Source organism: Vicia villosa, unplaced genomic scaffold (assembly GCF_029867415.1).
Source record: "Vicia villosa cultivar HV-30 ecotype Madison, WI unplaced genomic scaffold, Vvil1.0 ctg.000029F_1_1_3, whole genome shotgun sequence".
Lineage (NCBI taxonomy): Eukaryota > Viridiplantae > Streptophyta > Magnoliopsida > Fabales > Fabaceae > Vicia > Vicia villosa.
This window is the reverse complement of record NW_026704963.1, coordinates 186,471-205,788: the sequence shown is the minus strand read 5'-3', so window position 1 is coordinate 205,788 and position 19,318 is coordinate 186,471. Positions and strand designations below refer to the sequence as shown.

Sequence of the window (19,318 nt, the reverse complement as noted above, 5' to 3'; positions counted from 1 at the left end):
ACTACTAGAAAATTCGTTTTTAGTGACCGAATTAGAGACCGAAAATGCTTAAAAATCGGTCACTAAAACGTATAGTGACCGATTTAGTGACCATTATTTTTCGGTTGAAAAAGTGCTAGTCGCTAAGCATTTGTGACGAATTTAGTGACCGAAATTTAGAGACCGAATTTGTGACCGAATTCAGTGACCGATTTAGAGACCGATTTTAGTGTTTTTTTTCATAAAATAAAATCAAAAGTTGTGATACCTAGGAATCGAACTTGTGCCCTCCACATATTTTAAGATGAACTTCCCACTACACCACTTTACATCTATTGTTATATTTTATATTTAAACATATATACATATAGTTCTGACAAATATATTATATGTTAAAACAATAAAAAATATGAAAGTTTTATTAAAAATTAAAAATTGAAAGAGAATTAAAATCTTTAAAAAAATGGAAAGGAAATAAAAAAAAACAATAAATATTAGTGACCGAAATTTCGGTCTCTAATTTTTATATATAAATTAAATTGCATAAAAAAATATTTTTTGTGACCGATTTAGTGACCTCTTAAAATTTGCTCATGAATATCAAATTTTGGTGGCTAATTCGGTCACTACAGTGACTGAAATTTCGGTCACTAAATTTTGGTCTCTAAATCGGTGGCTAATGTATTTTAGTGACCGATTTAGTGACCTATTAAAATTGGTTCACGAATATCATATTTCGGTGGCTAATTCGGTCACTAAATCGGTCACTAAAAGCGAATTTTCTAGTAGTGCTCTAGTCGAGCAATAGAGGCACGTCGAGCAGCAATAGAGACACGTCGTCAAGCATTAGAGACATTATTAAATGCAGCATTAGAAGCACGTCGTCAAGCATTATAGGCGGCATTAAAGGCACGTCGTCGAGCATTAGAGGCAGATTGTGAACTGATGCGTGCAAGGGTTAGCGTTTCAATATATGATTCGTCTAACCCTCTTCCATATGGTCAACTTTTCTGTGCAATATGCAGATAAGATTTTGAAAATGGATTCACAATCCATAGTTTACCCTGCTGACATGCTTTTCATGACTCATGTTTGACCCAACACATATCAACAATGTTAACTGGGAAATGCCCTAGTTATAGTGTAAATATTAAAAATATGTAATAATATGTAAATATAATGAATAAATTGAATATATAGTAGTTGCTTTCTTTTTTTTAGTTATATAATCTGGGTTTTTTTCTTATTGTGGCTTAGCTGTTTTTTTTCTTGTGTCAAAAGAAATGTATAGAGACTCAAATTCAAAATATACATGAGATTAATAATCTCATACTAATATTTTGACCATTTATTATTTTAAGATAATTTTGTTTAATTTTTCCAACAAATATAATACTAGTATTTTTTTGTATAGTGCTATGCTTACACCAAATGTTTTACCCTTATACTTCCACTATGTAAAAAGAAAGAGGATTGCTATTCTTACACTTAAATTTTACACCATATTCTTACACTAGTTGAAATACAACACAACCATGTACTCTTTTTGTATGGAAAAAGTGAAAAAATAATTATTAACTATAATAAAAAATTCAAAGTGTATGAATGTACGGTGTAAGTGTCACATTCTGTGTAAAAGTATCATTCCTCAAAGAGAAAAGCTAGCTTGACATCAAAAATGACAACCACGCCGTATGTATATACGGCTAGACATATGTTTTCTCCTATATAAAATACTGCAACTACTTGGGTTTAGTTGTATTGGAAAAATTAAAAAAATAATTATTAATGCTTCTACCAGCTATGAAACCTTTTTGTTCAGGGAAAATAATAGAGGGGAGAATAGAAGACAACCTATCAACTAGAATTTTGGAAATGAGCTTGTACTTAAAGTTAACTGTAGCCATTGGCCTATAATGGCCAATGCTGCTAGCTTTCCTGGTCTTAGGTAACAAAACAAATGGTGTTGGCATTAAAGTTTGGGAGAATCCATCCCTGTAAGAAAAACTGTGTGACATTAATGACATCAACCTTGATGATCTCCCAGTATTTAACAAAGAATATGACTCCAAAACCATCAGGACCAGCAGGGCCGGCCCTGTGCTTGTGCAGGAAGTGCTACAATGCAGGGCCCTAAATTGTAGGAGGCTCTAAATTTTTAAAAGGTCCAATTTTTTCAATAAATATTAATCAAAATAAATGAAACTAGACGTTTACCCGTGCAATGCACGGGAATGTGATATTAAATTATTATTAATAATAATAAATGTATTATAAAATTGATTTACAATTTTAGTATACAAATTATATATAATATTTGTCACCATTATGCTTGTAAATTAAATGAAATAAAATAGAGATAATGGATATAAATAAATAAAATAAAAATAATACATCATTACACATAAATAATTATAATAGATAATATCCATTTTAAATTTTGAAATATTTATTTATAAACAATATTTCAAGGAAAGTTTGTATCCACATTCATCCATAGCTATCAATAATATTAAAATGCCCAGTGATTATAATTTGTTAACATACATATGATAAATGTTTTGCAAAATATAGAGAGAAGAGATCAGATAAAATTAATAGTAATAGGAGTTGAATTTAATGGGTTTAGTGGGTTAATGATTTTTATTATTATTAATTTAAATATTTATTATTATTATTATTAATTTCATTTTATTATTCATTATTAATTAAATTTTAAGTGAAATAATTTCACGAAAATGAGTTAGTATAATGGATTAATAAATCTTATTATTACTAATTTTAATAATTTAATGATTATTTTTTAACCATTTGCAAACATAATTATTATTAATATTTAGGCATTAATTAATTATATTATACGTGAAATAGTTGCATGAGAAATGAGTTAGTGTAGAGAGTGGATTAATGAATTCTACTATATATTATTAATTTTAGTAATAGATTGGTTATTATTAGTGTTTATTTTAAAGCTTTACTTTGTTTTTAGCATCTAAAAAGGTGAAGGTTAGTTGAAAAGTTAAGTAATAAAAATATTGGTCAATAAATAATAAAAATTGAGTAATTTTCAAAAATATTGATCATGAGCTAATAGGATGCGAGTAAATGATGAGTGAAATAATAAAATAGTAACAAATAATTGCGCATGCACTAAAACAAAGTAATTGTTACATATGATAGAAAATTATTCAATATTAAATCTAAATCTAAATAAGAATAAGTAAGTAACACAATAACTTTATTTTATATATTCACTATCTTAAAATGCTTAACTGCCATTTCTTGAGCAAATTCTCCTGCATAATCACATATTTATGAAGACTTAACTGTCATTTCTTGATCATTCATCAATTATCCTGCATAATGACATATTTATAAAGAAACATTTTGCATATAATATAATATACTTTGGTTATTTTCTCAAATAATAATACTTAAATAAGATTATTGAATTATCTTATATAAAATATTTATTTTATTTGTCGTGGTTTTTAGAGAGACTATTAATGTAGTAGAAATTATTGTGAGCTCAAATCATGAGAAATTAAGATCATCCACATACTTTTTTAAACTCATCAAATCTCTCCTTTTCTTATAATCGACATCTATTTCTAAAGAAAACATGTGAGCTAATGTACTAACAACTTAATAATTATGCATGTTATACAACTATTCTTTTATTTCAAACTTTTCCAATCAACACATGTATTAGAAAGTTATAGAAAGAACGTTACAATTATAATTTAGAATACAATTCAATCAACATAATTCTAAGAGAAGAGTGTTGTTTTTATAGTTAAGCTGTTTTAATTTTAAATAGAAACTAATTTATTTAACAAAAAGCCCGCGGGTAAAACCCGCCCGCCCGCCTCGACCCGCTTTTTTAAGTGGGTTAGGCGGGGCGGGCCAACTTAAGGTACTGAGCCGAAAACCTCAGCCCAGTCCGCCCAAAATGGCGGGTCAAATGGGCCGACCCGATGGGTCTGACCCGTTTTGCCACCCCTAGTTTTGGAGGGGAATTTTTGTGGAAAGAAGTTTTGTGGAGGCAAAGAACTTGCTACATATTTATTTTTAAATATTTGCAGTTATTAATGATTTTATAATAACAATTATATATTAGTATAATAACAATCAAGCTTTATTGAATAATCTAAGCTATGAATGAACTTACCTGTGCGGACGCACGGGTCTTATACTAGTTATTAAATTATTTTAGTAGATGTAAAAATGGATTAGGGGGTGCTTGTTTCATGAATACAAATTTTATTATCAAGAACACGAAATTGAAATTCACATATTCCATTGTTTATTTTAAATTATGATAAATTAGGTCCGGATACTTTTTATTCCCAGAATATGTTTTGTTCATGAATCTCTTCATTTTTATTCTCATGTCAAAGGATGAGAATCTTACATTTAAAATATTTCTAGAAACTTTATTTATTTATCAAACACATGGTAAGAATAAAATTATTGACATAATATTTTTAAGAATGATATTTTTAAAAATTATAATTTTAATCTATGAAACAAACATACCTTACCTTATAGATGATACACTCGTAACATACCTCCTCTTAGAAACCACCTATTTTTCAAGATACAAGTTTTATAATTAACTAGCCTTCTACCCGTGTGATGCATGGCAAATTTTATTAAATTATTATTAATATCTATATATTTTAAAAAAATAATTTAAATATCTTATATTGATTGTGTTTTTTTATAAAAAGTCAATAGTATAATAATTTAAATTTAATGAAATTATATATATATATATATATATATATATATATATATATATAGGGAGCATATCATGTGAGAGCATTTTTAAATGAGAGATGGGAGGAAGAAATATCAACCATTGGATTCATCAAGAGAGAGAAATTAATAGCCTCATTAATGTATTAACATTCTCTCTCTTGATGAATCTAATGGTTGATATTTCTTCCTCTCATCTCTCATTTAAAAATGCTCTCACTTGGTATGCTCCCTATATATATATATATATATATATATATATATATATATATATATATATATATATATATATATATATATATATATATATATATATATATATATATATATATATATATATATATATATATATATATATATATATATATATATATATATATATATATATATATATATATATATATATATATATATATATATATATATATATATATATATATATATATATATATATATATATATATATATATATATATATATATATATTATATATATATATATATATATATATATATATATATATATATATATATATATATATATATATCTATATATATATATATATATATATATAATATATATATATATGTATATAATATATATATATATATCTATATATATATATATATATATATATATAATATATATATATATATATATATATGTATATAATATATATATATATATATATATAATATATATATATATATATATAATATATATATATAATATATATATATATATATGTATATAATATATATATATATATATATATATATATAATATATATATTATATATATATATATATATATAATATATATATATATAATATATATATATAATATATATATATATAATATATATATATATAATATATATATATATATATATATATATATATATATATATATATATATATTATATATATATATATATATATTATATATATATATTATATATATATATATATATATTATATATATATATATATTATATATATATATATATATATATATATATTATATTTATATATTTAAAATATATTGTTAAAAAACTTGAAGTGTATATAAAAAAAAATCTATATAAGTAAGAAATAAAAATAATGTAGGATAAAAAATTAAATGATATAATAAACATTAATAAATTAAAAGAACTTTAAAACTAATATCTAAACAAAAATCAAGAATTAACAAACATCAATATAATCAAAACAACATAACATATTATGACATTAAATAACAACATTAAATAATAAAAAAATACAATTAAAACAGCATAATATATTATAATATTAAGTAATAAAAATAAATTAAAAAATAATTATATAACACGTATTTTTTAATCCTCCATCTTCCAAGACTCATAAACAAATCTGAAACTCATGCAAGACTCATAAACAAGAACAACCCTGATTCAAAGATCAAAAGTTGACTGGCTTCGGTTAGGAGATGAGAATGTTGCCTACTACTATGCCACCCTAAAAAAGAAGAATCAAAACACGAATATAAATCACCTGCAACTGGAGAATGACACTTTCATTACTGACCAAAATGATATTCAGAAGGAGGTAATGCAATTCTATGGTAATCTTATGGGGAAAAAGGAGAACAATCTAAAACATATTGACATAGAAGCTATGAGACGTGGCCCTCAAGTTACTAGAGCCCAAGGGAATACTTTAACTGCTCCAGTCACTGAAGAGGAAATAATGAAGGCTTTACGATGATTAGGGGATCTTAAGGCTCCTGGTATGGATGGCTTTGGAGCAAAAAATTTCAAATCCAGTTGGCAAACTATAAAGATTGATGTGATTGCTGCTGTCCAGGAATTCTTTGAGAAAGGTAACTTGCTTAAAGTTTTTAACAGTACCATTGTAACTTTTGCACTATATTTTATAAGATCTTGTCCAAGATTTTGACAAATAGACTGAGTCTTGTTCTGAAAGAGATTGTTCACCAGAGTCAGGCAGCCTTCTTACCTGGTCAAGTCATCCACAACCATATCCTGTTGGCTGTTGAATTGATGAAAGGATACACCAGGAAAGGGGGACCCTAAGATGTATGATGCAACTTGACCTCCAAAAGGCCTATGACATGGTTGACTGGACTGCTTTTGAAGGTGTGCTTTGTGAGATTGAGATCCCTCAAAAGTTCATTGGTTGGATTCTGAAGACTGTCATCACTGTCAGCTATAGATTCAATGTGAATGGTAGCGTTACTGATGTGTTGCAGGCCCAAAGAGGAATTAGGCAATGAGACCCTACCTCTCCTTTACTCTTTATTCTCATGATGGAGTATCTGAACAGAAAAATGGTTTTGGTGCAGCTGAATTCCAATTTCAATCATCACAGTAAGTGTGAGAAGCTGTCCATCACTCATCTATCATTTGCAGATGATATACTTCTTTTTAGTAGAGGGGACCAGGTATCTATTGAACTTATTCTCTTTACTTTCAAACAATTTTCTGAATCAACTGGTATTATTGTTAATCCTTTGAAATGCAAATTGTTTTGTGGTGGCATGGATGATAGTACTATCCATAGGATACAAACTATAACTGCTTTTGACTTGGGACAACTCCCCATAAGGTACTTATGGGCCCCTTTATCCTGTAGGAAGCTGACTATTAACCATTTTATGCATATGGTGGATAAAATTGTTGGTAGAGTGAAGCATTGGTCCTCTAAACTTCTCAGCAGTGCTGGCAGGATTCAACTTGTAAAAAGTGTTGGGTTGGCTGTGGCACAATACTGGATGGCTTGCTTTCCCCTTCCTAAATTTGTGCTGCAAAAAATTAATGCTATTTGCAGGGCATTTATATGGGCTGGAAAGATTGGAAGCAGAAAAAGCCCCGTGGCTTGGGTGAATGTCTGTAAACCGATCAAGCATGGGGGCCTTAATATTTTCAATCTGGAGAAGTGGAACAAGGTGGCCTTACTTAAATGTCTTTGGAACATTTGTATGAAACTAGACAATTTGTGGGTCAATAGTGTCCACTGATATTATCTAAAAGGTCAAGATCCTCTAGTTGCAGCAACCAACAAGAATTGTACCTGGATCCTTAGCAGCATTATGGAAAGAAAAATTAATGTTGATAGTATCTCCTTAGTGTGGAATTCCATGGTGAATAAGAGGAAATTCTCCATGAGTCGTGTTTACAATTACCTTATGAAGGATAACCCCACTGTGGATTGGCATCATTTGGTGTTCCACAATATAGCTAGACCTTGAGCAAAAATAATATTGTGGTTGGTTTGTCATGGCCGTGTGGCAACTAAAGAGAGGCTTAGCAAAATGGGAATGATTCAGGATACTAGATGCGGGTTATGTGGCAATACTATTGAAACCCTTGATCACATCATGTTTAAGTGTCAGCACTCTGTTATAATCTGGACAGGCATATTGCATTGGATGCAAATGATTGATACTAAGGACAATGACCTTCAATGGATCAAGAAATATACTCATGGCAAGGAATGGAAGCAAGGCTTATTCAAGGCTGTAGAAGCAGAGACCCTGTATGACATATGGACTCATAGGAATAAGGTCATTTTTTAGAAAGATACTTATACTTTAGATGTTGATAGAATAACAAAGAGTATAGTGGATGCTATTGTGTATAGAGGTTGGATGCATCCCAACTATAAAAGTAAAATAGCTATGATGTTAATGTACTTAGGTTGTCCTTTTTGTCTTTGGCTTTGGCCATAACTATTTGTAATTTACTCCTTTAAAATATAATTATTTTATTTCAAAAAAAAGAAGACTCAAACAAATATGAGGTTCAATTTTGTGACTATAAATCCTATTTTGTTTCCTTCTTGGGCAATAAAATACTAATAGAATAAATTTGAAAAAAATTATAATCTTCACTTCTTGTTTGCAAAGAGTCTAAGACTCATTTACATATCATTAAACACATATTCTAAGATTGAAGTAAATTTGATATCCAAGCTATATCCTGCAATAAAAAATTGAGAAAAATGAAATGAAATGAAATAAAAATAAAGTATTATAACACTAAATAATAATAAGAAATAAAAGTTCAAGTATTATCCAAGCTAAAGAAAAATTTGAAAAGAGACTGCACTGACTGCATCACATTATATAAAAATTAAGAGATATGACAAAAATATGATAAAGAAGAGAGAACACTTACATTTTAAAGTGAGAAGTTATTGTTATTTTTTGTAATATATGTGGTATCCAACCACTCAGATCGACTAATTCACATAGAAGGCTTTCACTCCGCGTAGCCCTTGAGGGTTTGGGATTATTTTTTTTGGTCCGGCCCGGGCACCATCAAACCCGAGACCCCAAGGGGAGCAAACCCTTGGGACCCGAGCTCCCTTCCGCTGGGCCAACCCTCTCGGGTTGACTTATTAACATTGTGACTTAGAGTGATTTAGTGAAATTGAATATGGACTATAAAGCATAACCGCAATTCATCATCATACCCAAAAACTTCTCACACTACATAAATCATCACTATAATAACTTCTCACAAAATCCCACTCACGTTCTCTCTTATTATTTCTCTCTCATTTTATGACTTTTTATTTCTCATTTAAATATTTAAACAAAGAATAATTAAATCATCACTATAATAGCTTCTCACAAAATCCCACTCACGTTCTCTCTTATTATTTCTCTCTCATTTTATGACTTTTTATTTCTCATTTAAATATTTAAACAAAGAATAATTAAATCATCACTATAATAGCTTCTCACAAAATCCCACTCACGTTCTCTTTTAGTATTTCTCTCTCATTTTATGACTTTTTATTTCTCATTTAAATATTTAAACAAAGAATAATTAAATTTATTTTAGTTATTTTTTGAATTACAGTATTATTAAAGAAGTTGGATGGTATAAGATAGGAATCATCATAATTAATAAGAATTACTTTTTATTTTATTAATTAATGAAAAAGATTTGGCGGAAAATTTTGATGGAAAGAAGTTATAGGATTATAATTTAGTATGATGATTATTGAAGAAGTTGGATGGTATAAGATAGGAATCATCATAATTAATAAGAATTACTACTTTTTATTTTATTAATTAGTGGAAAAGATTTGGCGGAAAATTTTGTTGAAAGAAGTTATAGGATTATAATTTAGTATGATATGATAATGATAATTTAGTATGATGATATGATTATTATTAGAAAAATGCTAACCAAATGATTAAGACTTTAAAATAGTAAATTTATCTAGGTAATTTGCGTATTTAATGCCTTAAAAATTGAAATATTATATTTTCTATAAAATATTTATTATTATTATTATTATTGTTAATTTTTTATTTTATTAATTAGTGAAAAATTTGACGAAAAATTTTGATGGAAAAAAGTTATAAGATTATAATTTACTATATGATATATGATATGATATCTTTAAATTCTTTAATTTATATTTACCTCAATAAAATTTTAATCTATCATATAAGAAGAGTCTACCATTTCCTCATCTCCTAGCTATGCCACATCAGCCTCTCTTCTCACAAAATTCCACATCATTCCCTTCCCATTGTATGTTGCAGCAGTGGTAAGGATTGAACTTTAAACCTCCAACCTCTCATGATCTCGCAGTTACAAATTATTTACTTTCTATGACCATTCACATTCCAAACTGCTTACAGCACTAATGACCTCATATAATGCTTTGCATATTTATCAACCACTTTAATTCTTCTTCTTTCCATGTTTAATTCAGTGTGCTGTGAAATTGCATGATCATGTGTGAGTCAGAGGGATCCTGATTGAAGATTTGCGTTGGGTTGTATGTATGTGATGGTGGAAGACGTCAGTTATGGGTGGATCGCGGCTGTAGCTGATGATGGTGGTGGTCTATATGGGTTATCACGGTTTGAAGCACCATGGTGTGGAGGTTATGCATGGTGTCGAAGATGTTGGTAGTGCTCTAGTGTGTTTCCGGATCTGTTTTGGTTCCTTCGACACCACAACTTTTTTTAATTTTTTTTACTCTTTGTGTTGTAACTTGCAGGCTGCATCTCATAATAATGCTTATAAGGCGAATTTTTTTCTTTTCATTTTCGTTTCACGATTTGTGAGGTGTTTTCATTCCATCTCTGTAATATTTTCTATTTTTTTGTTATTTTGTTTTATGAATTCCAACTCTGTAATATTTTCTATATTAATCATGGATATTTTCTATATTAATCATGGATATGTTATTTGCGTGATATATGATATTTCTTAACTCATGTTTCTTTTTTATTTAAGGGCAATGCCATCAACTACCATTGCTGGAAGAAGAAGTGGAAGAAGTGAAATAAAGAAGTGGAAGAAGTGAAGTCTGAAATATTTGATTATCTTACCATTGCTGGAAGAAGAAGTGGAAGAAGTGAAATAAAGAAGTGGAAGAAGTGATGTCTGAAATATTTGATTATCTTAAGAGTGCTGAAGATTCTTTGTAGAAAATATTTATGAATGCATTATAGAAATCATTTACTCAAACACTTGAAAATCAGATAACAAGGAGTAGCAAAATCTTTTGTAACAAAGAAACCATAATGATTGAGTTTTTTTCTATTATCTTATCATGCGAAATATATTTATTTATCCATTTTTATTTGATGATTAATGTTTTTTGTGTTTGTCCTTAGATATTTGGTCATATGGATTGTTATAGACTAACACTTAATCCACAAACTCATTTGTCCCAATATATTATTAAAGTTATTTATAATTATAATTAATTTAAAAATAATTTATGAATAAAACATAGTTTACCTAATATAATAATTTACATAATATAATTTTGATATATATTTTTTTTAATTTGGCTGTGCCTATATTTTTTCTTTAATATATTAAAGCAAAAATAGTTTAATATTTGAAAAAATAATAAAAGAAAGAATAATTATGGAGACGGGGTTTTATATAATATATAAAAGGAAAGAAAATAATATAAATTTAAATAGGGAGACATTTTTCAAGTATATATATATATATATATATATATATATATATATATATATATATATATATATATATATATATATATATATATATATATATATATATATATATAAAACAAATTTACTAATGATTGAAATATTTTTATAATTAATGACAAAAAATATTTATATACAAATAACTATATTGATTAAATTAATTTTATATACGAGAAAAAATAACTATAATTATGAATATTATTATTACACATTTAATATAAATTTATAATATTAAAATCATTGATTGATTGTAATTTTTAATTTTGATTTAATGTGATTGTAATTTTTTAACTTCTTATACACCTGTTTTCTTGATATGGAAATTGTTTTGTGAAGTAATTGGTATATTATTACAAAATGACGTTTAATTTTGTATACTTTAAGTGCAAATGTTAATAAATAAACTTCATTGATCGATTGAATATTATGTTTGGGCGATATTTATATTAAATCTTAATAATTATCGAAATTATAAATATTATAATATGTAAATAACATAATATTTTATATTAATTCATAGAACTAAAGAATATTTTATTTAAGTCAAATTAAAAAATTAAGTTTATCAATATATATATATATATATATATATATATATATATTAAAATTAATTTTATAAAATATTATTGATATTTATTTATTGTAAGGTCGAAAAAAAATTTAGAATGTAATAAAATATTACAAATTAAAAATGTATACATAATTTTAAAATGTATATGTAAATAGAATCAAAGAATAAAGAAAAAATCTGTATATTAACATTTAATGGTAACATAAATGACAATATAAATGATAAAATAAAAGAAAATAACTATTGTTAGAAATTACTTATATTACTACTAACACAAAATAAATTCAATAGATCAAAAATAAGATCAAAGACAAGATTTAAAAAAAAAAAACTAAGATATAGACCAAATATCTCTTATTTTATGCCGCCAATATACACAAAATATACGAAAAACCATCAAGCAATTTAATATCATCATTCCTCATTGAAATATTTGCTATGAGTTTTTTCAACAAATTTTTATAACATTAATATCAAAAGATCAATTTACATTAATGTGTTGCTTATATATATATATATATATATATATATATATATATATATATATATATATATATATATATATATATATATATATATATATATATATATATATATATATATATATATATATATATATATATATATATATATATATTAGTTATAAAATAGAAATCAGTTACAATCAATTAATTTAATTATCATAAATATTACTGATCAGTGGTTTTTACACGTTTATTTACCGTTGATTTTAGTCGTCTTTGCTTTATATTGTCAAGTGCTTTACTTCATTCTTCTACATTTTATGCTATGGTTGTGTATTTTACTGTTTGCAGGCTCAAAGGAATAAATCGAGACAAATCAATGCGAAAAAGTACAAAAAGGAGAGTTTCGAAGGAAGTGAAAAATCAAGCTACATGAGGTCTGACACGACCACCTGTGTCACCTAAAACTGGCCGTATTAGGATGAAGCGTGGCCAAGAAAATGCAAAAGAGATGAAATTCACGGGGCTGACACGGCTCGTGTTAGCAAGTGTGAGATCTAGAAATTTTCAGCATGTTTCTTATCGTGACAGGCGTGTAGTATTTTGATCATAACTGGAGCTTCGTAACTCGGAATGACGCGGTTCCGGTGGCAAAATTTCGCTAACGAAAAGGGCTACAACTTTCATGAAGAACGCAAATCCAAATTCTGAAGTTAAGGACCAACACGGCCCGTGTTACCTAACACGGCCACCCGTGTTAGCAGTGCTGAGTGTGATTTTGAAAAATTAAGTCCAGGAGGCCAACACGGCCACCCGTGTTGCCTGACACGGCCAGTGTTGGCTAAAACGCTGATTTTGCTGATTTTTGTGATTTTTTATTAAGTGTTGACCCAAGGGGCATTTTGGGTACTTCCAACCAACCTAAGTGAGTTTGCACTATTTAGAAGAGTTTTAACGATGAATTAGAGGACTTTTTGGCTAGGAGAAGACACGATTGAAGATTGGAGAAAACAAGGGTTTGGGAGAGAAGAAGGTCTTCATGAACGGAAGCGATTGAAGATCAACTTTCATCTCAATTCTTGTAATGTATCTATTTTATAATTTGTTTTCTTTGAACAATATGAGTAACTAAACCCTAATGCTAGGGGGTGTCCCTGATTTGATTCTGTAATGATTTTGAATTCCTGAGTTCATCAATAGATTTGTTTTCTTATTTAATTTAATTGTACAAGGTTTTTATGCTTTCTTTGTCGGACCAACAAGATTGATTTACGGTTAACAACCAGCTGGACAGCGGTTGTTAAGGTTTTTGTACGATTAGACTATAGTAGATATCACCTAGGACTAGGGATACCCTATAGTTACCGGTTAACTCTTGATAATATAAAGGCTTGATTTCATCATAATTCTCTAAGGACTTAGGATTTAGGATGAATGTTCAAAGGTTTTCCCGCTAAGGAATTAGGGGAAAATATCCTAAAGGGCTGGTAATTAAATGTTATGAACTTGTTGAAGAGATCTAAATCCAAGGTTATTACAGGAACAATCACACACTTTACTCTAGCATAATACTCATATTTGTCAAAAAGCCAATTTACTTTTCTGCTTATTTTAATTATTGTTTAGTCACAATTTGTAAACACAACCCCAACATTAATTTTTGTTTAATTGAACTACAATTTGAACTCGATATTACTACGCAGTCCTTGAGATCGACATTCAGGGAATTTCCCTATTATTACTACAGAGGCAAAATAGTACACTTGCTATTTTACCGATCAATTACTCTACATTTTTCTTTATGTCTTTTAATATTCTTTAATTACTTATTTCATTCTATATGTTATATTAAGAGTCACAAATATTCTTTAATATTCTTTATGATGTATTAAGAGAAAAAAAAATTTAAATAACCAGGTTTGATAAAAAAAATACGAAAAAAACCATGTTTTCGGGGTATTTACCAAAGTGTCTAGGTTTGGGATATCAGAATACTGAATGCGCCAAATGAAATGGCGTATAAGTGTAAATTTTGGGTGCATGCGCCAAATGAATTGGCATGCCCTAAAATCCAATATGTTTGCGCCAAATGGAATGGCGCATAAGTCTAGGGTTTTTGCCCTAGAAGCCAAACCATTTGGCGCCTTAGTTCTAGGGCTTTTTTTTTTCATTTTTTTTTTCTTTTTTTTTTAATTCATTTTAGTTGAATATATTAAACTTAAATTTTTTTTTTATTTTATTTGTTATGATATTTACAGAAATAAATTTGTAAAATATTTTTTTCGCCTTATAAATGTAATGCAGAAAACGAAAATCAAAATTGTAACATCGATTACAATATAATTTAAGAACTAAACATCGATTTCCAGGGACAAATGGACAAGGGCATACGACAATGGCGTGCGATGGGGCCATATGACAACTAATCTTGTGGAATCCATGAATGGCGTTTTCAAAGGCATCCGTAACCTTCCAATCACAGCACTTGTGGAGGCCACATACTTTAGGATGGCTTCACTCTTCTCAACAAGAGGCAGGAGATGGGGTGATGTTAGGCAAGCTGGTCAACTATTAAGCGATAGTTGCATGAAATTTATGCAACAGCAATCGGCAAAAGCGAACACTCATCAGGTGACTTCTTTCGACTGATTCAATCGCACGTTCAGTGTGCGCGAGACAATTGACCACAATGAGGGACTGCCAAGGCAACAATATAGGGTTCTTCTTGACGAAGATCGGTGCGACTGTGGAAGGTTTCAAGCTTTTCGTATGCCTTGCTCACACGTCATAGCTGCATGTGCGTATGCCCACTGCGACGCTATATCACTACTGTCTCCGATTTACAAGACTCAGACATTGCTCAGAGTTTACAGTGTTGCGTTTCCTGTGGTGGCCAAGGAGGATTACTGGCCTGAGTATGAAGGAGAGGTAGTTTGGCACAACGACGCAATGCGGCGAAAGAAAAAAGGGCGTCCCAATAGTACACGGATTAGAACCGAAATGGACGTCCGCGACAAAATGGAACGAAAATGCAGCATTTGCCGTCAGGTGGGGCACAATATCAAAAGATGCCCTAATCGTGGCTCGACAACGTCGCAAGTTTAGTATAATCTGTATTTTTTTTTAATGCAACGTATCAGTTTCGCTTACCGCCTCTTGTAACCTTGCCTCCGTTTTTCATCAATAAATTGTGCTTTAGTGAAAAACCGAAATTGCCAAGGCAAACATTATTCAGACATATTCTTCTGTTTTTCCAAAATATATTTTTCAGACCCTTTCCAGAATCGATTTATCAGATATATACCCGAACCGGTGTGCGAAAATACCGGAAACAAGTAAAATTTTAAAAAAAAAAAAGACACAACACATAGTAGCCAAATGAAATGGCGCCTATGTGTTGTTATAGGAGTGCATGCGCCAATTGGATTGGCTACTCCCATTTGCCCTAATTTTTTTAGGGTTTACGCCAAATGGATTGGCTAGTTGTGTATATATGCGCCAAATGGTCTGGCGCATTCACTTCTAGTCAGTCCCAAACCTAGACAGTTTGGTAATTTACCTGAAAACATGGTTTTTCTTGTATATTTTTTATCAAACATGGTTATTTTAATTTTTTTTTCGTATTAAGAGTCATAAATATTTATTAATATAAATCTCCTACACTCTTTTCTTGCCTAACACCCACTATTAATTTAGATCGTGAATATATTGATATTAATTTGATAAATATTTGCTACTAACATATATGGTTGTATTAAAAAAATAAAAATAAAAAATTAATATAATTCCGTATTAATTAAAATTATTAATATAAATATATAATACTAATATATAGTTATATTAAGGATTGTGACTATTATATAGTTATATTAAATTTTTTATTATTATATAATTATAATAAAAATTATAATTTATATGAAAATATATCATTTTTTATTTTTTGAATACAAGAAGATATAGTAGTAGAAAATATTTTTTCAATAAATATAGAGCCATATTATTAATTTTATCGAAGATGTTAATTGTTTACATTAATAATAAATAATTATATTAACAAAAAGCATTGATAAAATATTTTATAATAAAAAATATATAATAATAATAATATAATAGAAAAAATATTTGTTTCATTTTAAAGATAATAGCCACGAGTATATATTATTTAACTATTAATATAGTTATTTTGTAATTCGAAAAATATTTTTATAGGCTTTAATTTGTATATTAATAATTAATTAAAAAAATGCAAAACACTAGCAATAAAATTATTTTATGTTAAAAAACTCTATTAAAATTATTCAATTGGTAATCGAAATTCATTAGATCGAAAATTAATCTTATCCATTAATTGAATCATAAAATAAAATAAATATAAATCAGTTACAATCAATTAAATTAATCATCATAAATATTAATTTAATGTTTAGTTTTTGTCTTTTAATATTCTTTAAGTATTTATTTAATTGTATATGTTATATTTAGAGTCACAAATATTCTTTAATATTCTTTATGTTATATTAAGAGTCATAAATATTTATTAATTTAAATCTCCTCCACTCTTTTCTAGACGTAACACCCATATTACTTTAAACCGTGTATATAGTTATATTTATTTGATAAATATTTGCTGCAAACATATATGGTTGTTTTAAAAATAAAAAAGAAATAAATTAATATAATTTCGTATTAATTAAAATGATTAATATAAATATATAATAATATATATAGTTGTATTAAGGATTGTGACTATTATATAGTTATATTAAATTTTTTTATTATTATATAATTATAATAAAGATTATAATTTATATAAAAATATTTTATTTTTTTAATACAAGAAAATATAGTAATCGAAAATATTTTTTGGAATAAATATAGAGCCATATTAGTAGTATGATAATAAATAATTATATTTTAGTTATAAAATAACAAAAAATGTTAATAAAATATTTTATGATAAAAAATCTATAATAATAATAATAGTAATATAATAGAAAAAATATTTGTTGCACTTTAAAGATAATAACAATGAATATATTATTCTAATTGTTAACAAAATTTGAATATTAACGGGAACACGAAGTTACGAATGATTTTTTTGAATATTAACATAAAACATTAAGTTACTGATAAATTTTTTGAACATTAACGAGAACAAATTTGGAATATTAACGAGAACACGAAGTTATTTATCAAAATAATGAATATTAACGGGAATAGGGAGTTACTGATGAAAATAATAAATATTAACGGGAACATGAAGTCACTGATCAAAATATTGAATATTAACGAGAACAAGTTTAGAATATTAACATGAATATGCAATTAGTGATCAAAATAATGAATATTAGCGATAACATGAAGTTACTGATCAAAACATTGAATATTAACGGGAACATGAAGTTACCGGATAAAAATATTTCATATTAATGAGAACATGAATTACTGATCAAAATATTGAATATTAACATAAACATGAAGTTACTAATCGAAATATGAAATATTAATGAAAACATGAAGTTACTGATCAAACTATTGTATATTAACCGGAACAAGAAGTTATTGATCAAACTATTGAATATTAACGGGAACATGGAGTTATTAATTAAAATATTCAATATTAGCGAGAACCAATGTTAGTAAGTTGAAAGTAAATGTGAATAAGTTTATTGCATTGGACAATCGACATTGTGTTGTTTGTTCTTTATGCAGGTCACATTTTATTCTACTACCGATACAACATTAATAATTTAAGTCATATAATAGATCTTTCCAATTGTTATTGCATATTAATAAAATAACATATAAACTTTATTTTCTTTATTATTTTTTATTTTCAATATTCAATTTTTTTAATATTAGTATTTTTATAACTTTTTCAATTTTAACCTAGATTTAATCTTTTACTAATACCTTTTCCTTATAATTTTTTTGAATATTAACAGGAACAAATTTGAAATATTAATGGGAACACGAAGTTATTGATCAAAATAATTAATATTAATGGTAACATGGACTTACTGATTAAATAATGAATATTAACGGGAACATGAAGTTAATGATCAAAATATTAAATATTAACGGGAACAAATTTGGAATATTAACGGGAATACGAAGCTACTGATCAAAATAATGAGGATTAGCGGGAACATGAAGTTACTGATCAAAATATTGACTATTAAACGGTAACATGAAGTTACATTCAATATTAACGAGAACATGAGTTACTAATCAAAATATTGAATATTAACGGAAACATAAAGTTACTGATCGAAATATTGAATATTAAGGGTAAAATAATATTTATTAATCAATATATCACAAACTTTAATCCAACCTATTGAAAAGAAATTTCTATATTTTACACATTTGTTTTTAGGACATTTACTTCTACAATAATTATATTGAACAAAATAACATTTTTCCTATCATCTTTTATTTCCCTCAATCACAATACGCGAAAACGACGGTACCCGTGCGAACGCACGGGTAAGATACTAATTTATATCCTAAAAACACAAATTTGCATTGTTACTATGCTTCCTACGTCGTCGTTTAGCGG

The 19,318-nt window shown here is 27.3% G+C and overlaps 1 protein-coding gene across 1 annotated transcript; it reads left to right on the top strand.

Moving 5' to 3' along the window:
• Nucleotides 1-7,050: 7,050 nt before the first annotated feature.
• On the top strand, nucleotides 7,051-11,057 carry LOC131622375 (uncharacterized). The gene is made up of 4 exons (XM_058893401.1): nucleotides 7,051-7,699; nucleotides 8,138-8,286; nucleotides 10,749-10,816; nucleotides 10,988-11,057. The coding sequence occupies exons 1-4, from the start codon at nucleotides 7,051-7,053 to the stop codon at nucleotides 11,055-11,057; spliced, it is 936 nt and encodes a 311-aa protein (XP_058749384.1).
• Nucleotides 11,058-19,318: the final 8,261 nt, after the last annotated feature.